Source organism: Mustelus asterias, chromosome 16 (assembly GCF_964213995.1).
Source record: "Mustelus asterias chromosome 16, sMusAst1.hap1.1, whole genome shotgun sequence".
NCBI classification, from domain to species: Eukaryota; Metazoa; Chordata; class Chondrichthyes; order Carcharhiniformes; family Triakidae; genus Mustelus; species Mustelus asterias.
In genome coordinates, this window is record NC_135816.1 from 40,173,448 (window position 1) to 40,200,132 (window position 26,685).

The 26,685-nt window shown below is 43.6% G+C and overlaps 1 protein-coding gene across 2 annotated transcripts in view; it reads right to left on the reverse strand.

Moving 5' to 3' along the window:
* rufy1 (RUN and FYVE domain containing 1) overlaps positions 1 to 26,685 on the reverse strand; it is a 50,211-nt gene that overhangs the window by 22,996 nt on the left and 530 nt on the right. For both annotated transcript variants that reach the window (XM_078231007.1, XM_078231008.1), the window contains exons 2-9: positions 23,234 to 23,407; positions 23,032 to 23,149; positions 22,856 to 22,957; positions 17,481 to 17,604; positions 8,694 to 8,758; positions 7,091 to 7,156; positions 6,747 to 6,816; positions 6,550 to 6,651 (exon numbers count right to left, since the gene is read on the reverse strand). In XM_078231007.1, the coding sequence (XP_078087133.1) occupies positions 6,550 to 6,651; positions 6,747 to 6,816; positions 7,091 to 7,156; positions 8,694 to 8,758; positions 17,481 to 17,604; positions 22,856 to 22,957; positions 23,032 to 23,149; positions 23,234 to 23,407 (821 nt within the window). The remainder of the gene's footprint in view (positions 1 to 6,549; positions 6,652 to 6,746; positions 6,817 to 7,090; positions 7,157 to 8,693; positions 8,759 to 17,480; positions 17,605 to 22,855; positions 22,958 to 23,031; positions 23,150 to 23,233; positions 23,408 to 26,685) is intronic.

A 26,685-nucleotide genomic window follows, 5' to 3' on the forward strand; every position in this document is an offset into this window, starting at 1 on the left:
TTTCACTTTTACTGCATTTCCACTCTTGGCCGCAAGTTTTGAAGCTGCATCAACTACCATCACCAGAGGCCAAGGGAAAAGAGTGAGGGCCAAGATCCCGGAGCGTAGGACAGGGTGTCTGACCCAGAGGTTCAGCTGGGTCAGTCACTGCCACTCAGAGAAGCTGGGAGGCTTGCGATGGAAAGCTGCTGGCTGGGTAGTGAAAGTAACAGGACCTCCTCCTCCATTGCCCTGCCGCCACCCCCCCCCCAAATGCTATGGGAACCCATGACCCACTCAAAATTGTTTTAATTAAAGCAACGGTTTACATGAATGCAAACAGGTGAGGACATATACTTTGACAGTTGCTGATGTTTACTCCACTCTTCTTTTCCTCTTTCTTCTTCTGAAATGCATCAACCTGATTTACATGTTATTAGGCAGCCGCTATGTTGATGCCAGAAATTAGAAACTAGGCTAAAAGGGCTGGATAGGAATCCTGAAACACCTTCTCATTGAAATTATATTTTTTTCCGAGCTGTCCACCCTTTACTTTGCAAAGAGATGACATCTTTACTGTGAGCCAAGACAGCATATTGGCAAGCAATTTAACTATGGTAAATTTTAGTTGGGGTATCTGAATTCAGGCAGTCGTCCTGACATTCACAAAAAAAGTGCTTACTGCACCATTAGCTGCTCATGGTTACAGCTAGATCAGACATTAACTGATGAAGAGAAAAATCTATACAGCTAATGCATTGACTGGTTGGTTGTTGGTAGGGCTATGCATTTTCACGGGCTGAAATTTTTGTACGGTTCAGACAATTCTTTGAAGGTGGCAGCTTCTGTTGATAACTATTAAGTTGACAAGGCTGTTCGTAAAAAAATACACATCAGATTTTGTATCTAGAGTAAGGCTTTGCACTGCACTTTAGGAAGGATGTCAGGCCTTGAAGAGATTGCAGAAATTTACGTAAATTATGACAGGAAATAAAGACTTCAGAAATATGAACAGGTTAGAGAAGCTGAAATTGTTCTCCTTGGAACAGAGAAGGTTGAGACGATTTGAATAAAGGTGTTCAAAACCATGAAGGTTTTTGATAAGAGTAAACAATGAGAAAGTATTTCCACTGGCAGGAGGGGTCAAGAATTAGCACTGAGAAGGAGAACTTTCTTTAACCCAGCAAATACTGATGATCTAGACAGCAGGACATGAAAGAGTAGATTCAACAGTAACATTTAAAAGGAACTTGGAGACATATAGTATATATACCATGATATATTAGAAAGGAAGGAAATTTCAGGGTTATGAGGAAAGAGCATGGTATGGAACCAATTGGCTGGTTTCAAAGATCTAGGGCAGACACACTAGGCTGGATCATCTCTTTCTATGCTGTAGTATCCTTGAGAAGGGCCAATGAAAATACATTATGCCAGAAAACAAGAAAAATGCACAGCAGTTAATGACCTGGACAATCATTCACCAGGAGCAGGCAAGCTTCCAGTACTTCACTTACCGGTGGGTAACTTCTTAAAAATTGAGCTAGCAAATATAAGCAAGGAAGTTGAGTCTTTTCTTCACTTTAAATACATTATGTTCACTTTGCAGCAAGAGGCAATTCAAAGCAAAAACTTTGCCTAATTTTTCATACTCCCTCAGCCAGGAGCAAACAACATTAATAGTTCCCCAATTGGCACCTTAGATGAAATCAGCTAACAGAGTGGGAAAGGAATGGATCTTCTGGTCAGCATGGGTTAGTAATGCATTTACTCAGCAGAAAAGAGGGAAGTTCCCCAGTTGCTGACTTTGATGAATAAGCAAACTCAGAATGGGAAATGAATCTTGGATCTTCTGATCAGGATGGTTTTGCAAGATTAACACTTGTTTAAAAAGCTAAATGCTTCTTCCTTGAAAGTATTTCCTAAATATCTCCCTTGTACTTCCGAACATGGTAATTCATACTAGATTATGGTTCAACAGAAATCAGGCATCCAGTGCTTGTCTTAAGTAGCAATGCTATGAAATTATCAGCAGCCTATTCCATCATAACAGAGCCCATTCCTGCCTTCACGACAGCATCAACTCGAACCGCTCACACTTCACAGATGTCATTAGGCAATCATATGATTTTTCCTCCTTTTCGCCCAGGGCTGTCAAGACCAATTGTGGTGCTCAGGCCACCACCCAAACTAAAATCTAATGACAGTCATTATGAATAAGTGCATTGCAAATGTGTCAAGTCAATAGAAATTATAGTTCTTTGATGAAAACAACATGTTAGTTTGAAGAAAATGCATTTGCCACATACACTCAGTAGAAACCTGAAGGCATTGAAGCGTTACTTTTTTTAAAGGAATTTACAGCACAGAAGGTAAGCTGGTTTTGCTTAAAACAGGAGTTCCGTCAAAGATATGAAACTCTAACTCCAGGCGCTATTCTAAAAGGGTTCATGAATGGAAAACAGGTCTATGTACTTATGTAATGTAATATAATGGACAGAAATAAACAAGAGCTGGACAGATTCCACTGAAACTCCACAACCAGATAGTTTCAAACAGTAACAGCATTGTTGGAAGTTAGATATTTGCTGAGGAGCCATTACACTGGTTCTCCTGCACTTGCTGTCCCATTGGAAATTATGAAAGTTTGAACATGCCCAAAAAGTTTCAAGCGGGTACATTCAAAGCATACATTAACATCGGTTATATAAAATCTAATGTATTTTCACAGTTAATGCCATTAATGAGTTAACACTGGACATCAGGAACACTGTATCTGGATTGGCAAATTAAAACCATTTTAAATTAATGAATTAAAGCTTGGCAGTATGGTGGCACAGTGGTTAGCACTGCTGCCTTAGCAGTAGGGACCCGGGTTTGATTCTGATTTTGGTGACTGCCTGTATGGAGTTTGCACTTTCTCCCCGTGTTTGGGTGGATTTCCTCCGGTGCTCCGGCTTCCATCCACAGTCCAAAGATGTGCAGGTTTGTTTGATTGGCCATGATCAATGCATGGGGTTACAGGACAGGGCAGGGGTGGAAGCCTAGGTAAAGGGTCGATGCAGACTCGATGGGCTTAAAGGCCTCCTTCTGTACTGTAGGGATTCTATGAGACTAGTTTGCCATCTCCACCCCCCCCCCCCCCCCCCCCCAAAACGGGGTGCAGACAGCACCGCAGACAGACCCTCCCCTCAGCCCCGGTCACTGGTCTCCCTCCTGCACCCATCGATCCCAATGGCAGAGTGGCAGCGGGACCCCCCCACCCCCACCAATTGCCCGAGGCCCCACCCCCTTGACACTGCCCCATGCCTGGTGAAGTGCCAAGGTGCCCCCTGGGCATGGGCACTTTGCCCTTTGGCGGGGCACAGGCTGCCACTGCAAGGGTGCCCATGCTCAGGGAGCACCAACCCCCGCCGCCAGATCCCACTGGAACCCTGATTGGCTCCCACCTCACTCCAGCGGGGAGCAACTCTAAACCCCACTGAAGTGAAACACTCTGGTGGGATGGGAGAGGCTAACGGGACTGGAGAATGCGGTCCCAGGCCCGCTAATAGTATTTAAATTATATTGAATGATATCAGCCCCGCCGATTTCTGGTGCGGAGCGGACTGCGCCAGAAATCAGGCACTGGGAGACGCTAGCAGGGTACAAACGCTCAGAGGAAGCCCGCGGACCACCCCACGTGCAATTCTCCCAGCCCACTGCACTAAAAAAAATCAGCACAGCAGGATGGGAGAATCCCATGAGCTACGGAGATCCATCAAAGACAGTGAAAAAGACAGAACCGGACCAAGCTATAATCCCAGGCTAGCCACATGGACTCCCGTCAACTATGGCAAGGTCTGCAAGACATAATAGGCTACAAGATGAAGGCAGGCAAAATCGCCGGCTCCCTGATGAGCTCAATGCATTCTATGCCTGTTTTGAGCAAGAGGTCAGCAAGACCACGCTCTCCATCCCGGAAGCCTCGGATGAACCGGTATCCGAGGTCACCATTGCCGATGTCAGAGCAGCCTTCTCAAAAGTCAACCCACGGAAAGCAATTGGCCCAACTGGGGTACCTGGACGAGCACTCAGGCCCTGTGCAGACCAGCTGGCGGGGGTATTCGCAGACATCTTCAACCTCTCTTTATACCAATCTGAGGTCTCTACCTGCTTCAAGACGACGACCATCATCCTGATACCAAAGAAAAGCCAGGCAGCGTGCATTAATGACTAACGTCCGGTGGCTCTGACATCCATCATTATGAAGTGCTTTGAAAGGTTAGTCATGGCACAAATCAATTCCTGCTTCCCAGACTGCCTGGAACCACTATAGTTTGCCTATCGCCGCAACCAGTCCACAGCAGACACCATCTCCCTGGCCCTACACTCAACCCTGGAACACCTAGGTAACAAAGACATCTATATCAGACTCCTATTCATAGACTACAGCTCAGCCTTTAACACCATTATTCCCACGAGACTCATCTCCAAACTCCATGGCCTGGGGCTCGACTCCTCCCTCTGCGACTGGATCCTAGACTTCCTAACCTAGGGACTGCAGTAAGGATAGGCAACAACACCTCCTCCACGATTATCCTCAACACCAGTGCTCTGCAAGGCTGTGTTCTCAGCCCCTTACTATACTCCTTATACACCTCTGGCTGTATGGCCAAATTCCTCTCCAACTTAATTTTCAAGTTTGCTGATGACACCACCATAGTGGGTCGGATCTCAAACAATGACGAGACAGAGTACAGGAATGAGATAGAGAATCTGGTGAACTGGTGCTACGACAATAATCTCTCCCTCAAAGTCAACAAAGCGAAGGAGATACCATTGTGAGTCGGATCTCAAACAATGACAAAACACAGTAAAGTTTAAAGTTTATTTATTAGTCACAAGTAGGCTTACAGTAACACCGCAATGAAGTTACTGTGAAAATCCGCTAGTCGCCACACTCCGGCGCCTGTTTGGTTACACTGAAGGAGAATTTAGCATGGCCAGTACACCTAGCCAGTACATCTTTTGGACTGTGGGAGGAAACCAGAGCATCCAGAGGAAACCCACGCAGACACAAGGAGAACGTGCAGACTACCCAGAGACAGTGCCCCAAGTCGAAATTGAACCCGTGTCCCTGGCACTGTGAGGCAGCAGTGCTAACCACTGTGCCACCGTGAAGAGATAGAGAATCTGGTGAAATGGTGAAACAACAACAATCTCTCCCTCAAATGTCAACAAAACAGAGGAGATAGTCATCGACTTCAGGAAGCATAGTGGAGGACATGCCCTTGTCCATATTAATGGGGACGAAGTAGAAATGGTCGAGGGCTTCACGTTTTTAGGTGTTCAGATCACCAACCTGTCCTAGTATGCTCCATGTGTATGCTATAGATAAGAAAGCCCACCAACGCCTCTACTTTCTCAGAAGATTAAGGAAATTTGGCATGTCAGCTATAACTCTCACCAAATTCTGCAGATGCATCATAGAAAGCATTCTTTCCAGTTGTATCAGCTTGGTGTGGTTCCTGTTCTGAACAAGATCGCAATAAACTACAAAGAATCGTGAACGAAGTCCAGTCCATCACTCAAACCAGCCTCCCATCCATTGACACTGTCTACACTTCCGCTGCCTCAGAAGTGTAGATACTCTGCTGTTTTCAGGACCTGTTGTCCTTCCGCTGTCTCCTGCCCAAAAAATCTCTCACTCCACTGTCGTCTTTGCCAAAAAAAAAAAAATCACGAAATCGGCTATGGCCTGCCCCTACACATCAACACTGTCTACACCTCCCGCAGCTTCGGAAAGCAACCAGCATAATTAAAGACCCCACACACCCCAGACATACTCTCTTCCACCTTCTTCCATTGGGAAAAAGATACAAAAGTCTGAGGACACGAACCAATAGACTCAAGAACAGCTTTTTCCCTGCTGCCATTAGACTTGTGAATGGGCCTACCTCACATTAAGTTGCTTTTTCTCTACACCCTAGCTATGACTATAACACTACATTCTGCACTCTCTCCTTTTCTTCCCTAGGTACGGTATGCTTTGTCTGTATCGCACTCGAGAAACAATACTTTTCACAGTATATTAATACATGTGACAATAATAAACCAAATCAATCTATTACTTTACTATGTTTTGGATCCTCTGCAAACATTATAACGCAGTTCCCTACACTAGAGTCTAGGTCATTCATCAAAATTGCAGAGTAATGAACCAAAGATTCCAACAAAGTGCCTTGAGGACCACCAATGCAAACCACTTCCTAATCCGAAACCATCCTTGCACCAGTACCCTCATTCCCAATACTGAGGCAATTCTGTATTCATACTCAGAAAAGGTCATTGACCCAAAAGCTAACTCTACTTCTCTCTTACTTAGAAGGGTTCTGTCGAAGAGTCACATGGATTCTGCCAAATTCTCTGTTTTCAATTCAGATTTTCCTCCAAATGAATACTAATTTAGTTTTACAAGAAAAAAATTGTAATTTTAATTACCACATATATCCCTTTTACAGCAGATAAAGGGACAGTGGAAGCCAGTTTTGTGCTTTGCAGAATATCACATTAGCTCTTTTGACCAACCTCCTGTCGACGTTCACTTGTTTCAAGGATCGATGAGTTTTCTTGCTTTAGCTGATTCTGCTCCTCTTGAAGTGACTGAATTCGGTCATTTGCTGCAGCAAGCTGCAAGAATATCAAAATAAGCACAGAATCAGATTGCAGTCTCAAGTGGAATGCCAAGAAAAACACCAGTTAAAGATCTGATAATTACTATTCACCTCTTCAATTATTTTTGAGTTAGTTTTTTCTAATGAATCCAGTTTTGACTGCAGATCTGAAACTGTACCACTGTTAAACAAGAAAGAGATTCAATCAAATGTTAATACAAGTCATGAACATACTCAGATTAAGTCAAGAGGTGACAATACACATGAATAGTCACTAACAAGTTTCGTTAGTGCACTGTAATAAGACATTAAGAACAACGCAGATAATATTCAAATTTTTATCCTTTTAAACATATAGCCAAAAAAATACAAGTGTATACTTATGACATTTAACACAAAATAGTTTTTAAGACCCTATACAGCACATGTACAAATAAAGATTTTTGGTGGTTCACCTTAAGTGTCTGTTGAGCTCTTCCACATAATGTTTCTGGTCCAGGATTTTAGTGAGTTCCATATCCCTGCCGGTCAAGAAACAAGTCAACAATAGATCATAGATTTTTGAACATCTCCAAACCAAGCCAAACGCAGCCAATTCAGCTCTTAAATTTTCCTTGTGAGCTATTCATGTTATGTTCCCCGATATACCTTTCTAATTGAAGGAGCTTCTTGGGAAGAGATTCAATCAAGTCTAAAAATAGAGTCTTTAATATAAACAATGCAAACAACATAGGTCTGAGCACCCCAAGTCGGCCAAAGTAGACTGAGAAACTGGATTAAGAGATACGAGGATGGAGAAGCAATCAATAACAAACATTTGAGGAATCAATTTATACTGTAGATCGGGTATTGGTGTAGATGTTCACCATTTTAAAATGTGAAAAATTTTGGTATTAAATGTCACATTTTATTCTACAAGGATAGTTTGAATCACAAATATAATGTTTAGAAACCATCAAATTCATTGTCCTCAGCATCCAACACAAAAAAAGAGTTAGTTTGTATTTAAAATGCCCTTTAATTAAATTGGAGATCAGGGTGCCCTCTTCCTGATTTCTTAGGCCCCACCCCTCTAGCTCTCTGTGTAAACTCGCGTCCCCTATCTGCTGTTCAATACATCGAGGAAAGCTGACTGTACAGCCTGCAAGCTTCACATTAGCTTTCATGCCTGAACCAACTCTGCATTTTTGGGAAGATTCCAATCTTGTACCCAATTCCACCATCATTACAACTGCAAAATCCAGCCAATATGATTAGGTAGAGTCAACACAGATTTATGAAAGGGAAATCCTCTGACAAATCTGTTCAGAGATTGTAAGGTAACAGGAGGAATAAGTGCATTTGGATTTTTCATAAAGCATTTGATAAGTTGCCACACTAGAGGTCATTACACAAAATAGCAGCTCAAGGAATTGGGTCACTTTATTAACAATGGACTGAGGATTGGGTTAATGGAAACTAAAAATAAACCACTCATTAAGCTGCAACCTTAAGCCATACCTCAATTTTGAAATTCAGATTCCAGTTTTCAAATTCCTACACAGCTTTAGCCCTCCCCTATCGCTAATCTCATTCAGCCCCCTCGCATTCTGAACTCTGGAGCATCCTCAATTTTAATTATTGGTCCAAGCTCTGGAATCCACTCCCCAAAACCTCACCAACCCTCTACTTCACTTTCCTTCTTTAAGGTAACACAAGGATTAGTGCTAACACCTCAGCCATTTACTATCTGTGTCAATAATGTGGATGAGATGAGTGAAGCATCTCCAATTTTGCTGACAATAGAGTTATTTGGGAAAGTGAGCCATAAGGAGGATGCGAAGAGGCTATAAAGACCTCTACTCCTCAAAAGCAAGCCGACTCAAGTTCAGATTCAGAATAAAGGCATCTCCCAGAGTTAAATTCTTGCAATCCTGTTTTCAGGGAAACATCAAGCTTCTCCTATTTTTCATTTCGTACAGAAGAAAATGGATAAGAAACCTGTTCGAGGAGCAATTTTATCACTGTTAATCTTTGAAACTTTTGGCAGTTTATGCACAAGTGGTTTTGACTACTCACTGTTTGCTGTCAGAACTATACTGAACTCCATCTTTAAGATACAACGAGAAGTCAATCACCCCAACCTGAAATTCAAGCCAAGAAATTTATAAGAAAAATTTCATCTGTGGCAACAAAAAAAAAAACAATCGAATTGGGTTCAGTGGCAACGAAAACATTTTCAATTAATCAGAACATTTAGAGCAGTAGTTATGAAACTGAAGATTGCAGAGCCTTGGGGATGTGCAAGATACTCTATTCAGCAAAAGGGAACCACCCACTTAGTATAAACTAATGGCAGTTAACGTTCATCTTTCACAAGTAGTTGACAAGGAGCCGGCCCACAAAGCTCCCGAATACACTGCCTTTTTTTGCAATGATGAGCACATCAGCTTTGGCAGTGAATCTTGCACTTACCTTTGGTGGGAGCAGAGGGGAGGTAAGAGGCCAGCTACTGTGATACGAGGGTGCATTCAGCAAGTACCATTAAAATGCTCCATGATCTGCTGAGCATTTTATGTATGGTTATGAAAACTGTATTTATCTTTGAGCTCGGAGGTTGGGAGCTGCAACTCCTGATGGACCTCGGACTTTCTGCATATGAGCAGGCCAGGAGTGGGCTGCACGTGCGCAGTTCTGCAATTGGCAAGTACTTCGGGCCTAGCGCACTTGCGCATGAAGAGGAAAAAGGAAGGCATGAAATCTCAGGTGACTGGGACCATAACACCATAGCTGGCAAGTGTCCCAGGCAGGAGGGCGAAGTCCCAACAACTGGAGAGGAAATATAGAGCTGTCGCAAAAGGAAGCCCCAATTAAGGATCAGGGACAGAAACAGGCTCCAAATTAGACAAAGGGCTACAGGAGCAGATTTTACACAAAAAAAAGGCTTAAGAGTAGCCTGGTAATGGCAGAGGGGGCTTAGGAGAAGCTCTAAAAGATCCAAAAAGGCAGCCGAAAGTTGGCAACTCTGCTGTGGGCAGTTGGAACAAAAGTAGGCTTTTGGAGCCGTAACATTCTGCTCGGCACAGCCCAAGATTTGAAGTTGTGACTAGAATTTAGTTTTAGTGCATATATAGGAACTGAGGGGAACAGAATCTCAGAAGATGAGATTGGAACCTTGCAAGGTGGACCGTCGTTGATGCTGTCCGAATTGGAGTGACTTGGAAAGAATTCCAAGGCAAGATCTTCGAAGATGAAGATTGGAAACCTTCGTGAGGGAGGCAGAGTTTCAGTGAGGTTGGTTGACCCAGTGACATCTGGGTGGGTTGAGAAATCCATGGAATCTGATTTGGTCACATTTACCATTCATTATGTAGCATGGTGTATTCAACCGCAAGTTGACTTGTTAATTTGCATGCACCTCATACTCCATCATTCAGGATACGTATAAAATAGATATTGTAAATAGTTTAATCTTTGACCTTGTACAATAACATTTATTTTTATTTGTTCAAAACTCAGAACTTTGTTCACTGAGAAAATGTCTTCAACCTCAACCGTTGTCTACTTTAAACAAAACATTTTTGAGCCATAATCAGATCTTGCCACCATCTTGGGGCTTCTGGTCAAAGATCATAACAATGTACATTAATCATATTAGTTTGTTTTTTATATTCATGGAAAGTTATCAGCAGCCGATTTTTCCAATACAGTTTTGCCAGCTATTGAAGTTGGCTCATGGGACAATTCTCCCAAAACAATTCTGAGTGTCAAATTCGTATGCAAACTGGAGCAAATCTGGTTTTTTTTCAGTGGGAGTTTAAAAATGAATCTCCCACACACTGCAGAGTGCGCTAGCATGAAGCCCGCTGAAAAATCTAGGGGCAGGCCTATCCCCGCGGAACAGGACAGCAGCATAGTGCTGAGCGGGCCACTGCACATGCGCCGATCTGTCAGTGCCGAAATCGCATGTGCGCAGTGGTCCCAGTCTGCCCGCCTCCTGATCACTGGCCAGTTCCGCAATCCCCACACTGCCCCAGCCCCTGACCCTCTGGGTGGCCCCAATTGCCCCCCCCCCATTCACTCCAGCGGGGTAGGGCCGCCAGTTCCCCAGGCCCGCTAATTACATTCAATTTAGATGAAAATTAGAAGCTATACATATAATTGGCTCCACACCTATTTCCGGCACGGAGCTGACAGCGCTGGAAATCCGGCGTTGGGAGACGCACTCGGGCCCAGGGCCCAGCACAGATCGCACCGATCTGGCACTGCTTAAATCTCCCGGCCCGCTGCACTGATTTTCTTAGCGCAGCAGGATGGGAGAATCGCCCCCTATGATACCATGATCCACTTGACTACTCACCTCATTCCTCAGAACCAGATCCAGCATTCCCACTTTCCTCTTTGGGGCCAGGATGTACGAGAACATAGACATAGAACAGTACAGCACAGAACAGGCCCTTCGGCCCACGATGTTGTGCCGAGCTTTATCTGAAACCAAGATCAAGCTATCCCACACCCTATCATCCTGGTGTGCTCCATGTGCCTATCCAATAGCCACTTAAATGTTCCTAAAGTGTCTGACTCCACTATCACTGCAGGCAGTCCATTCCACACCCCAACCACACTCTGCGTAAAGAACCTACCTCTGATATCCTTCCTATATCTCCCACCACGAACCCTATAGTTATGCCCCCTTGTAATAGCTCCATCCACCCGAGGAAATAGTCTTTGAACGTTCACTCTATCTATCCCCTTCATCATTTTATAAACCTCCATTAAGTCTCCCCTCAGCCTCCTCCGCTCCAGAGAGAACAGCCCTAGTTCCCTCAACCTTTCCTCATAAGACCTACCCTCCAAACCAGGCAGCATCCTGGTAAATCTCCTCTGCACTCTTTCCAGCGCTTCCACATCCTTCTTATAGTGAGGTGACCAGAACTGCACACAATATTCCAAATGTGGTCTCACCAAGGTCCTGTACAGTTGCAGCATAACCTCACGGCTCTTAAACTCCAACCCCCTGTTAATAAAAGCTAACACACTATAGGCCTTCTTCACAGCTCTATCCACTTGAGTGGCAACCTTTAGAGATCTGTGGATATGAACCCCAAGATCTCTCTGTTCCTCCAGTCTTCAGAACCCTACCTTTGACCCTGTAATCCACATTTAAATTAGTCCTACCAAAATGAATCACCTCACATTTATCAGGGTTAAACTCCATTTGCCATTTTTCAGCCCAGCTTTGCATCCTATCTATGTCTCTTTGCAGCCTACAACAGCCCTCCACCTCATCCACTACTCCACCAATCTTGGTGTCATCAGCAAATTTACTGATCCACCCTTCAGCCTCCTCCTCTCAGTCATTAATAAAAATCACAAAGAGCAGAGGACTAAGCACTGATCCCTGTGGCACTCCGCTAGCAACCTGCCTCCAATCCGAAAATTTTCCATCCACCACCACCCTCTGTCTTCGATCAGACAGCCAGTTACCTATCCAATCGGCCAACTTTCCCTCTATCCCACACCTCCTCACTTTCATCATAAGCCGACCATGGGGAACCTTATCAAACGCCTTACTAAAATCCATGTATATGACATCAACTGCCCTACCTTCATCAACACACTTAGTTACTTCCTCAAAAAATTCTATCAAATTTGTGAGGCACGACTTGCCCTTCACGAATCCATGCTGACTATCCCGGATTAATCCGCATCTTTCTAAATGGTCGTAAATCCCATCTCCAAGGACCTTTTCCATCAATTTACCAACCACCGAAGTAAGACTAACCGGTCTATAATTACCAGGGTCATTTCTATTCCCTTTCTTAAACAGAGGAACAACATTCGCCATTCTCCAGTCCTCTGGCACCATCCCCGTGGACAGCGAGGACCCAAAGATCAAAGCCAAAGGCTCTGCAATCTCATCCCTTGCCTCCTCAAGAATCCTAGGATACATTTCATCAGGCCCAGGGGACTTATCGACCTTCAGTTTATTCAAAACTGCCAGGACATCCTCCCTCCGAACATCTATTTCCTCCAGCCTATTAGCCAGTAACACCTTCTCTTCCTCAAAAACATGGCCCCTCTCCTTGGTGAACACTGAAGAAAAGTATTCATTCATCACCTCGCCTACCTCTACTGACGCCATACACAAGTTCCCACTACTGTCCTTGACCGGCCCTAACCTCACCCTGGTCATTCTTTTATTCCTCACATAAGAGTAAAAAGCCTTGGGGTTTTCCTTGATCCGACCCGCCAAGGACTTCTCGTGTCCCCTCCTAGCTCTCCTAAGCCCCTTTTTCAGCTCATTCCTTGCTAACTTGTAACCCTCAATCGAGCCATCTGAACCTTGTTTCCTCATCCCTACATAAGCTTCCCTCTTCCTTTTCACAAGACATTCCACCTCTTTCGTGAACCATGGTTCCCTCACTCGGCCATTTCCTCCCTGCCTGACAGGGACATACCTATCAAGGACATCCAGTATTTGTTCCTTGAAAAAGTTCCACTTTTCATTAGTTCCTTTCCCTGACAGTTTCTGTTCCCAACTTATGCCCCCTAATTCTTGCCTAATCGCATCATAATTACCTCTCCCCCAATTGTAAACCTTGCCCTGCCGTACGGCCCTATCCCTCTCCATTGCAATAACAAAAGACACCGAATTGTGGTCACTATCTCCAAAGTGCTCTCCCACAACCAAATCTAACACTTGGCCCGGTTCATTTCCCAGTACCAAATCCAATGTGGCCTCACCTCTTGTCGGCCTATCCACATATTGCGTCAGGAAACCCTCCTGCACACACTGCACAAAAACTACCCCATCCGAACTATTTGACCTACAAAGGTTCCAATCAATATTTGGAAAGTTAAAGTCCCCGTACTGGTCTAGAAAATTCTCCTGATCATACCTCAAACTCTTCTCCTCTCTTCCCTTTACATTATAACTATCCCAGTTGATATTGATATATAGTCCCCCATTATAATTGCCATGAAGTTCTTACATCTCTAATTTTTATATATATTGACCCCTCTCAGACATTCTCTCACTGTAATGTTTTCCTTAATCAGTATTGCTACCCCACCTTCTTTTCCTGAATATTTAGCGCCCAATTCGGCCCTCTTTTGAGTCAGGTCTCAATTATCTCCACCAGATCATATTCCCATATGACTATATGCACCTGCAGATCAGTAATCTTATTTACCACATTTGGCACATTCACATACAGGCACAGAAAGCTTAATTTAAAACTTATTTTACCCCCTCTTGCCCTGACCCAACTTAACACCTCTCAATTCTCTATGCCACTTGATTTTCCTCTAATATTTCCTACACCTCTGTCCACTAGCAAATCGCCCCTCAAGGAAATTGGGTCCAGTTCTGTTCAGTGCAACTCTTCCATCCTTTACATGTCCCATCTCCCTCAGGACGCCCAATATTTCAGGACTCTAACCCCCCCCCCCCCCCCCCCCCCCCCCCGCTATTTCTATACTCACCATGTGTGGGGTACTTGGAATAATGTGGAGATTGCTACCTTTGAGATATATACTTTGCAGAACTGTTTAATTTTTGATCTATTGCAGGACTTCTCAACCGAGCTGCTATGGCCCGCCAGAAATAATTATGCAGATTCTCATTTGTAAATGGAAAGTCATATTTACAATTTCCAGGATCTGCTTCACCATGACCACAGATATGCAGGTTAGGTTGACTGGCCATGATAAATTGCCCCTTAATGTCAGGGGGATTAGCAGGGTAAATACGTGGGGTTATGGGGATAGGGCCTAGGTGGGATTGTTGTCAATGCAGGCTCAATGGGCCGAATGACCTCCTGCACTGTAGGGATTCTATGATTATATGACCATCTTTCTCCCCACCAGAGAGTGTTTTAACTGCTATAAACTTTCCCCATTTACCAGAAATATCTTCAGCAAAGTAGCGTTGATGGTTTGACCATCCCCAAAGCTGTTTCCTGCAAGTTTATCATCCACCTTTTTAATCAATTATTTTCTTCAGGAGGGATAAACACAATTTCCCTCCTTCATTCAGCTTAACAGTCAACCAAAGTAGCATACTAATATATGGAATGCCTATATTGGCAATGTATTTATTGTAATACATGCAAATCTATAGCAAATTTAGAGGCCTCCTCTGATGAATCCCAGAATAAATACATAAATGAATCAATGTAATACTAGCACAGGAATGTTCAAGTTAGATCGCTGGACTGTGCTCAGTTAGTCAACTCGAGTCAAACAACAATACGATAACCAGGATTTCCACAGCTGATTCCAATGAAGATCACCGAATCATAAAGTGCATGTGTGGATATCACGTTGGCTATGGGGGAACGGAATACAACACTGCCTTTTCTGCAGCACTAATAGATGTTTATTCCATTTAGTGCAACTTTCCAAAGCAACAATAATAAATACAAATTACTGAGTCAAGGTGAACACTGGCAAGCACACATGCACGTCATAATTAAAGATATTCTAATAGAATTCTTGCTTAGAACCAGCAACAAGTTTCACATTAAAATAAAACACAAACTCAATTGCATAACTTTCATGCACAAAAAAAAACTTGGGTTACGGGGGGGAAGCCTCAGGTGCAAAACAGTTGAGACCTTCTAAAACCAATGCCACATTTGTTGATATAAGCCACGTCACCAGTACATGCACAACCACCTCAGTGCCCCAGGCCAGGGCGAGGTAACAAAAAAGCCCAACATTTGATGAGTGACAATCCAAAGTCAAAATAAAAAGTATTTTTACACACTTTACAGTTCGTCTTTAGCAAAGTATGTTCATCCAAAATTAACAGTTTAACACTCAAAATTAAAACTTTCAAATTAATTCCTGATCAAAGGACATCTCACTAATACTTGAGCAAAATACTACAGATGCTGGAAATCAGAATTAATCATAGAAATCATAGAAACCCTACAGTGCAGAAGGAGGCCATTCGGCCCATCGAGTCTGCACCGACCACAATCCCACCCAGGCCCTACCCCCACATATTTTACCCACTAATCCCTCTAACCTACACATCCCAGGACTCTAAGGGGCAATTTTTTTAACCTGGCCAATCAACCTAACCCGCACATCTTTGGACTGTGGGAGGAAACCGGAGCACCCGGAGGAAACCCACGCAGACACGAGGAGAATGTGACCCGAGCCGGGAATTGAACCCAGGACCCTGGAGCTGTGAAGCAGCAGTGCTAACCACTGTGCTACCGTGCCGCCCCACCACTGTGCTACTGTGCCGCCAGAAAATGCTGGACATATTCAGCAGCTCTGCCAACATGTACACAATTGCCTTCTCACAACCTTCCAAGCTAACTAACTGCTTTGATGAGAAAACATAGATAAACCCAAAACAAAAGACTGCCTCCCTCCAATCTGACCCCATGTCAACAACACGCCTGGAATATCCCAGATAGACTAATTAACTTCTGAAGTGATGAAACTCTAGTTATAGAATTACATCTTCAAGGCTGAGGAGGTTGTTTGGCAGTAGTTATCACATAGAATCCCTACAGTGCAGGAGGAGGCCGTTCAGCTCATCGAGCCTTCACCGACAACAATACCACCCAGGCCCTATCCCCACATATTTACGCTACTGATCCCCCTGACATACCCCGACACTAAGGGGCAATTTAGCACGGCCAAGCAACCTAACCCACACATTTTTGGACTGTGGGAGGAAACCAGAGCACCCGGTGGAAACCCACACAGACATGGGGAGAATGTGCAAACTCCACACAGTCACACCAGCCGGGAATCAAACCCAGGTCCCTGGTACTGTGAGGCAGCAGTGCTAACCACTGTGCCACCATTAAAATTTCATTTGCTCCTAAATGCAGCAGTCCTAATTTTTTCTGGCATCTTTAGTGGAGAGCTGGTGGGAAAATGCCAAGTGCATAGGCTCTCATGTATCGAACTGTTGCAACTTATGATGGATTTATTGTGCTGGGTAAAATAAAAGGTTGTTTGCAAACAGGCTTGTGGCTGTGGAGCTGGTTAGAACCGGATCAAGCTGCAGCCTAGAGAACAATGGGAAGGTACTTACTGAGAGGTTGCTTAAGTTGCAAAACCTGTCCAGCAACAAAGAGAAGGACACGAGGAAACCTCCTTTGTTATGACACTGTACTGCTGGACTGAATACCGTGTGTCTTCAAAATCAAAGTTCGTAACCAAAAGCTTTGTGTCTCATCACTGACTCTCCAAAGAACCAGGATTTGAAGCTAAAATCTAACAGTTTGAAGCTAGAATCCAACAGTGGGGACTGTTAAAGGGCACCCTGTGGTTTCCACTCATATGCAGATGCTAGTAGTTGCTTGACTGATTTACTCCATTATCACGGTGAGTGTTGCCATTTCAGAAAACTGGGCAATGACATGATGGGTTGAATGGCCTCCTTCTATGCTTTAACCAGTTGTTCTAATACTTAACAGATTTGTAACACAAGTGAACTTCAAAATTATGAAATACAACTATAAAATACATCAGTCCTCAACTAAAATACCTATTTTTTTCACATTCCTAATGTGTGAAAATGGTTAGAAGTATAAAATTAAAGACCTAGTATTCTTTAAGGACAAGGATAGTCAACAAGTAACTCTGCTAAATATCACATGTTTTATGACAGGAAGCGTGAATGGGATAAATGATCTTTCTTGTCACAGATAAGCAAACAGGAAAATTACGGCAAGGTTTTGTGACACAGAATGCTTCAAAATAATTCCAATAAATAAACTCTTCATAAAGCAGCTACTCTTTATTTCTAAAAAAAACAGCATTTAAACTCCAGAATATTTCTATATTATTTACAATTCTTTTTAAAAACCAAGATATTACATAAAACATTACCTGAGAATCCAAGTCTTCTCCTTTTAAACACAGATTTGCATCAATAACTGTAAGGCCCACCAGAAGACCAACAATAACTGCTCCCTCGTCATGCATCATCAGTGCATTTGGGTCATAGAATTCACTACATTAAAAGAATACTTGAATTAATTTACATAAAGCTTACATTGACATTTGAACAGTATTAACAAGTCAAAAAGGCAACATTTGTTCTTTTGTTAACATTAGCAGCTAACAAGCAAAGTTGCATCCTGCACTCCAATTTAAGGCCAACAACTTTCCAAAAGCCAATATCATTTTCACATATCTAACAAAAAATAATGGCGGGTCTCAAGATTTCAAAAGTACCACATCAGTTTGTGGAGCTGTCAGCAGAGCATCGTGACATGATCAATGGAAACAATCCTGGTGAGTGACAACATAAATCCCATCTATTCCTCCTCCAAAAGATTCAGTGACATTAGTAGCAGAGGGACCATCAGAACAAGCATAAAAGACCATTGAACAGTAAAAGTGCATGCTAATGGTGAACATTTAAAATTTTAAAGCTAAAACATTTCAGAAAGAATGCACAGATATTTGAAAGGCTGCTGTTTGTGGTGGAGAAAAAATATCACAACAGGGACAGGAGCATATACTGTACTTGAGACAGATGAAAATGGAAGCTAATATTGATGGAAAAGAGAAAGATTGAAGCTCACCAAGCTCCAAATATTAAAAGGCATGCCAAAATGCTGTTCGTGAATCAGCCTGAAGAGAACCATGTAATGCACACGATAAATACTAGGCCCGAATTTCCGCCCACCCCATCTTCGAATGTTTTATGAGATCACCTCCTTATTTACCATTTCCACACCTTTCACCTTGTGGCCAAATAACCATTCACCCTGTAATCTCACTTGAACAGAATATCACATTTAGCCTTGATTCTTCATGTGAATTACATGGGAAACGAAGCAGCATTGTTAAATGTTCTAGCTTCAACTGTGAAACTAGCTTTCCTTTATTCAACTTAAGTAGTATACCAAAAAAGGAACTAAAGTAGCTGGTTCGAACACACCAAACACAGCTGCATCTAGGTTAAGATTAGTAATTAAATATAGATCAGTTTAGGAGGGGGAGGGTAGAAAGTGTTATAATTAGACAAAGACAAAGCTCTTGGAGCCAAGGATTTAAGATGTGAAATGATATGAACAGAATCTCTCTTACTGATCTAATGAACTACTGGAAGCTCAGACATCTAAATAGCAGAATGGTAAAGGATGAAAATTATAGACAAATTAAAGCAATAAGTAATAATATTATAAATGCAAGAAACTTCAATTATGCATAAAGATGAGAAGGGGAAATAATTACAATAAAAAGGGAAGTCCCCGTTCTGTCCCAGAGAATACATTGCTGCTCCAACAAAGAAGTATGCATTGATTAAGCTGGCTCCAGGTAATGAAATGAAGGTAGTAAATGACCAAATTGTAGAACATTTAGGAAGTAAACCCCAAGAATTAAAGGGAAAAAATAATAACTCAGAATCAAAGAATCCTACAGTGCAGAAGGAGGCAATTCGGCCCATCAAGTCTGTATCGACTACAATCTCACCCAGGCCCTATCCCCACAACCTCATGCATTTACATGGCAGTGAAATAATATCTTGCTTAAAGGAAAAATGGTGAGCAGAACTATAGGCCATGTAATGGGAATCAAGAAGGTAGAAACAGGTACAAGTCATTGAAATTCCAGTAAAAAAGGTGAGTGCAATGGTTGAAGTTCTATGGGTGAATAGGGAAATAATCAAATTTGAAACAAAAAGACTGCACATAAAAGGGTATTGAAATGAAGACTAGTAAACCTCAAGGAGATATTGGAAGGCCCTACAACACTGCAGCTAATATTCAAGAAACAAATGAACACATTTTGCATGATAACCAACTAGTTAAATTTAGTGTATTCGGAGCGAGAAGTGCATCATCAAAACGCAAAATCTTCAAGAAATGTAAACAGTCCAAACTTAAAGAAAGCAAGGAAGGAGAACATATGAAAACATAAAAGGGTGGACATCGATGGCAAGTGAACAAATAAGTTATAGGAATCTAGAAAAAGAGTAAAACATAAATTGAGAAGAAATATTCTTATAAATGAGTACAACAATGCATACAGAGTCCATAATAAAACAGTGAAGCTGAAGGCAATCATGTGTAGGGAGGAAATAGACACAGCAAGGATTACCAAGATATGGCTACAGAAAAATCAGGACTGGGAATTAAACATTGTATGTTCCAAGATACATAGAAAAGGTAAATGGATGAAAAGGGGAGGCAGAGTAGCTTTTAGTGATGGTGATAGCAAAATAATAGTAGAAAAAAAGGACTCAACTCTCAGCAAGAGAAAAATACAATCCATATTGATTTGAAATGATCAATCACACTAAAAGATGAAGTTTATGGAGTTGAGTATCAGCTGGGGCGGAGGTAAGTTTGCAGAATTAAGGGGATATGGATTGTATCCGTGTATTTTAAAAGAATCTCCCAACATTTTATTATTCTTTCATGGGGACTTACATTACATTTTGTAGAGCTGTCCCATGGCCATGTCAAGTAACTGCCTGAAATATTTTGATTTGATTTAATGTCACATGTATTAGTATACAGTGAAATGTTTCTTGTGCACTATACAGATAAAGTATACGGTACATAGAGAAGAGGAGGAGAGGGTACAGAATATAGTGTTACAGTCATAGCTAGGATGTAGAGAAAGATAAACTTATTAAGGTAGACCCATTCAAAAGTCTGATGGCAGCAGGGAAGAAGCTGTTCCTGAGTCACTGATGTTCCAGACTTGTCCATCACCATTCCTGATTATGTCCTATCCCACCAGAGGTGGTGGGCAGCACATTAGTAGTTAGGAGTCCTCAACATTGATGCCATACTCCATAAAATCTCATGGCATCAGTTCAAACATGTGAAAGAAAATATTCTCCTGATTACCACTCATCACCTTCCCACAGCTGATGAGTCAGTACTCTCACGTTGAACGCTACTTGAAAGAAGCACTAAAGGTTGCAAGGGCACGGAATGTACTCTGGATGGAGGACTTCAATGACCATCAGCAAGAGCTACTTGGTAGCACCACTACTGATTAAGCTAGTTCTGGAGCATAAGTACTCAGTACTAATGCCAGGATATTGTCAAGGCCCATAGCTGTTTTTGTATCCAGTGCTTTCAGATGTCTCGTAATATTAGGTGGCGCAATTGAAATGGCTGAAGATTGACTTCTGTGATGTTGGACACCTCAGGAAGAAGCCATGATGGCTAAGCACTTCTATTTGAAAATGATAGTAAATGCTACAGCCTTATCTTTGTACTGATGAGCTGGGCTCCAGTATCAGTGAGGATGGGGATATTTGTGGAGCCTACTCTTCTGGTTAATTGTCTACCACCATTCACAACTGGATGTAGCAGGAAGTTAGAGCTTTGATCTGATTGCTTAGCTCTGTCTATCACATATTGCTTCCGCTCTTTGGCATGCTGATAGGCCTATGTGGTCACTTCATCAGGTTGGCAACTTATTTTTAGATATGCCTGTTGCTGCTCCAGACTTGTTCCAAATATGGACAAAAGCTTTGAATTCATAGGGTGATACAACTAACTGCCCTTGGCAACACAGCAACATTTGACTCTGTGAATCAATGAGAACCTAACCAAACCAGAAATGGTGCTGCTTAAGAGACAAGCTTCTAGCAGAATGCAAGATGGTGTCAGGTTAAATAAGTACTTTTCTTCAGTATTCAGAGGAAATGGGATTGCAGAACCACTAGAGGCAGGGGTTGCTAAAGGGCAATTTGTATTATAGCTCCTTGGTTCACAGGTGTAAGAAAGAAATGAAGGACGAATCAATGTAGAACATTTGTCATTCCTCCAATGAGAAATGACAAAAATCTTGATCAAAGAGATGAATTTAAAAGGAGGATCTTTAAAAATTGCAATGCTTGGGGCAATTAGTAGCTGTTGGGCCAAAAAAAATCAATTTCAGAGACAAAGACTAATTGGTGGTGAGACGTTGTCGGGCTGGAGAACGGGCAGATTTAAAAATGTTATTCTTTTCTCAGACTTACAGAGCCAAGCACAGAATGAGCCCCAAATCTATCTCACTGCTTGCTCCAAAAACCAACTCAAATTGAATCCATTTCATGATCCCCACAAAAGAGACAATATAAAATCTGACAAGAACACACATTAAAGTTTAGTTATTAGTGTCACAAGTAGGCTTACATTAACATGCCCCATAAATTGCCCCGTAGTGTCAGGAGGACTAGTTAGGGTAAATGCAACGGGTTATGAGGATAGGGCCTGGGTGAGATTGTGGTCGGTGCAAACTCGATGGGCCCAATGGCCTCCTTCCGCACTATAGGGATTCTACGATTCTAACACTGCAATGTGAAAATCCTCTAGTCGCCACACTCCGGCACCTGTTCGGGTACACTGAGGGAGAATTTAGCCTGGCCAATGCACCTAACCAGCACATCTTTGAACTGTGAGAGGAAACCAGAGCACCCGGAGGAAACCCACACAGACACGGGGAGAATGTGTAAACTCTGCACAGACAGTGTAGAAAATTGAACCCGTGTCCCTGGCGCTGTGAGGCAGCAGTGCTAACCACTATGCCACCTTGCGTTACATCTGGGATTGGAATCTCCAATCTTGTTTGTTCCTGCCCTGCTGCCAGCGAGAATGGAGAATTTGGCACTTAGCCAAAACTCCATTCACTGTAACAGAGAATACCAGCTGCGCACAAGGTTGGAGGTTTCCAGCACTGATCGCATGATTGATCTTAGCCAACAGGCTGAGAACATGACTGAGAAGAAAGGCCATGAAGGCTTTAAATACAAAAAGATGAAAAATTTAAATTGGAGGCCTAAAGAAACCAGGAAACTAAGAATGTCAACAAGGCCAAAGTGATAAGTGAGCAGAATAATGCACATATTAAGGTTAATAAAATGGGCCATTTACTGGTCCACAATCGTAACAAGAAAGATAATTGGAGAAAGTTGTTATAGAATGTTAAGATAGAATTCTCTGCCAATACTGCAGAAGCAAAATCCATAAATAATTTTAAAAACAGATTAGTTATGTGGGAAAACTCCACTAACAGATATGATGGACAAGGGGAATGGGAGTTGATGATGTGGTTCATGGAAAAAAGCACCTGGACAGAATTGATGGGGAACAGACATTTGTTGTGCAGTAACGTTCTATGATTTCATGTCATTTTAACAACCAGAAGTTCTAGCAATCATTCCAGAGGGTTTTGCCACCAGAGTAACAACTATTAACTCTATCCCAGCAAAGCAAACATTACATACAAATAAAAGCCAAAATCACCTCAGCAGGTCTTTCCGATCAATCAAGGCCTTCAAATAATCAGCTATTTTCTTCTGCATTAAAGCAAGATTAAGCCACGCCCTTCCTCGTCCTACAGGAGTTCTGAAAGGTAAACATTATGTTTAAAGCTCTTCATCCAAATAAAGCACCAAATGCAAAAGAATCTACAAACTCACTTAAGCCCTGGCAGGTCTCGAACACTTGTTGCTATTTCAGCAGCCTCAGGACAAAGTTTTTCCACCAGCTCCAGAGGACCCCAAAATGACTTGTTTGGCCCAAGAAAAGTCTTCTTTACTGTGAGTGATTTTAAAAAAATGTTTTGTCAGTCCTGTGATCTTTTACTGAATGAAGCACAGCTATTAAAATATCATCCAGTACCTTTCAGTCCGTGCTTGAGACACTGCTCCATTACCACAAAGAACTGTTGGAGAGGAGGGTAATCTGCATCCAGGGTTCTTCCCAGGCTTAAGGCAGATTGAATGAGCACTTTAATACTAAGTTTCATCATATTCATGAGGTTGACTCGCTCAGTTTTCACGTGCTCATTAACATCTAGTTAAAAAATAAAATTAACTGATTAGAAATAGCAGAGTATTGTTTGTTATAATTAAAAGATCATGGTAAAAATAACATTCATGTCACCTTAAAACATGTGTGCAGCAATCTCACAATTTAGTTCAACTTTCAAGCTAGTTTTATGTTCCTATAATTTGCCATTTCCCATCCTTGAAAAAAATTAATTAATTCTTCTCTAGCTTGTACTGCCCTCCTTCTCTCTGAGACTATTAATTTCTCTGTCACTAGTTGACGGGCACCGAATATCTCCAGCTGTGTTCGTGCATCAAGTCCCAGTTTTGCACAACAGCTTCTGGTGGTAAACAGAAAAAACTCCAGTGTCTGTCACATGCACACAGACGCAAGCAGAAAAGAGGTGATCACTTCACCTAAGGAGAGGGTCACAACCGGATGAAAAAAAATAGTATATTTAACCCTACAGGCACAATTGTCAAAGTACCATTAGCACAGTTACTTGTGAATTACAAAAGCTACGTGACTATATTTTCTGCAAATCACTGAAATCCATCAATATTTCCCTGATAAAAATCAACAATTTCTTCTTTGCTTTACAATCAGCTCAGATACAGAATACTGGTCCGTGTTGAAGCAACGGATTTAACTCCCTCTGCTCACTCAATAAGGGAACTCTTTTAGTGTTCTAACCAAATAAACGAAATCAAATTAACTTAGGGACAACTCAAAAGGGGCAGCTCCCTGAAAGGAGGGGAACCGCCCGAAACAAAAAAAAAGCGGAAAAGAAACTTAAAACTTGTTGGTATTCCACCAAGCCCACAGGAAGATCTATTGACAACCCCCCCACCCTCCATGGTTATCATAACAGGTTCCATTGGGAGATTGCAAAATTGTGTACACAACTTTTAAAAGAGAAATTAATTCAGATCACATATTTTATATCAATGCAATCCCAAATATTTAGATTCATCCATCCTTCAATGTAATTCAATTACATTGTTTTAACTGAACGTAAAACATCATGCAAAAAGACAGTAAAGGTTTCTAACAGCTGCTACAAGAACAACTTGTACGTATAGAGCACCTCTAACAAAATAGACGTCCCAATTCCCTTCAAATAAGTGTTATGAGGCAAACTTTGTCACCAACGCATAAGGTAATGAAGGCCAGAAGCTTGGTCAAGTAGATAAGTTTGAAGTATCCAAAAGGAGGAAAGAGGTAGAAAGATGGGAGAGGTCTAGGCCATGGCAACTGGAGCAATTAAAATGAGGGATGTTCAAAAAGCCAGAATTAGAGTAGTATCAGATATCTCAGAGGGTTGTGGGCTGAACCATGGAAGAATTTGCAAACAAGGATGAGAATTTTTAAATCAAGGTGTTTCTTAACCAGGAGTAAATGAAAGTCAATGGGCATAGGAGAGGTGAGTGAATAGGACCGTGTCAAGAACAACAGAGCTTTGCACTATATCACATTGAGAGGCAGCCTGGAGTGCATTAGCATAGCCAACTTGTGATAACAAAAGGCATAGATGAGGATTGTGGTAGATGTGCTGACACATGGATAGATGGAATTATGTTGCAGAAATAGAAATAGGGAATCTTAATACTAGAAAAAAAGTCTTTAAGTCAAATATGACACCAACATTACAAACAGTCTGGTTTAGACTCAAAGTGGTCAGGCGGGGAGAGGGATGGCGTGCATAGCCAGGGAACCAGAGTTTGCAATAGGAGGCTGGACAATGGCTTCTATATTCCCAATAATTGAAGACAATTTCTGCACATTCAATACTGAATGGAAGAAGGAGGGGAGTTGGTGATGAGGTATAGCTGGGTGTACAAGTATTTTTGGATGGTGACACAAAGACGCACTAAGTGGATGGGAAACAGAAGGTGGCCAAAGGAGGCACCAGTACTAAAGGTTTGGGTGTAGGAAGAGAAGCCATTGCAATTAAATATGTATGGAACCAGGAGAGTGGAATCCTACCCAGTTGGACAACAGTAGTCAACTGTGCCAAAAGCTACAGTCCAGTCAAGAAAGCAAAAATAATTTTAAAATGCCCAAAGGCCCAATGAAATTTATTTTCAGAAGAATCAGCCCAAGAGGAGGCTGAGTACACTCGCAGCTACACAACTTCACAATGGCTGGAGTGGAAAGCAATTAACACAAAAACAAGGGGCGATAGTACTGAACCCTCCCCTCCGGCTGCACCCCACCAAGATAAGGAGGAATTTCTTCAGCCAGAGGATGGTGAATCTATGGAATTGATTGCCACAGAAGGCGGTGGAGGCCAGGTCACAAGAGTGCATTTAAGACAGAGATATAAAGGGGGTAAAGGGGGTAAAGGGGGTAAAGGGGGTAAAGGGGGTAAAGGGGGTAAAGGGGCCCCCCGGGCTCCGCCCCCCCCCACTCCCCCCGCCCGGGCCCCGCCCCCCCTCACTCCCCCTCGGGACCCGCCTCCCCCCTCACTCCCCCTCGGGACCCGCCTCCCCCCTCACTCCCCCTCGGGACCCGCCTCCCCCCTCACTCCCCCTCGGGACCCGCCCCCCCCTCACTCCCCCTCGGGACCCGCCCCCCCCTCACTCGCCCTCGGGACCCGCCCCCCCCTCACTCCCCCTCGGGACCCGCCCCCCCCCTCGGGACCCGCCCCCCCCCTCACTCCCCTCGGGACCCCGCCCCCCCCCTCACTCCCCCTCGGGACCCGCCCGCCCCCCTCACTCCCCCTCGGGACCCGCCCCCCCCCCCTCACTCCCCCTCGGGACCCGCCCCCCCCCTCACTCCCCCTCGGGACCCGCCCCCTCTTCGGGACCCGCCCCCCCCTCACTCCCCTTGGGACCCACCCACCCCCACACCCCCTCGGGACCCGTCCCCCCCCTCACTCCCCCTCGGGACCCGCCCCCCCTTCGGGACCCGCCCCCCCTCACTCCCCCTCGGGACCCACCCCCCCCCCCACACCCCCTCGGGACCCGCCCCCCGCCTCACTCCCCCTCGGGACCCGCCCCCCCCCCCTTCACTCACCCTCGGGACCCGCACCCCCCTCACTCCCCCTCGGGACCCGCCCCGCCCCTCCTCACTCCCCTCGGGACCCGCCCCCCCCCTCCTCACTCCCCCTCGGGACCCGCCCCCCCCCTCCTCACTCCCCCTCGGGACCCGCCCCCACCCTCCTCACTCCCCCTCGGGACCCCCCCCACTCACTCCCCCTCGGGACCCATTCCCCCCCCCTCACTCCCCCTCGGGACCCCGCCCCCCCCCTCACTCCCCCTCGGGACCCGCCCCCCCTCACTCCCCTCGGGACCCGCCCC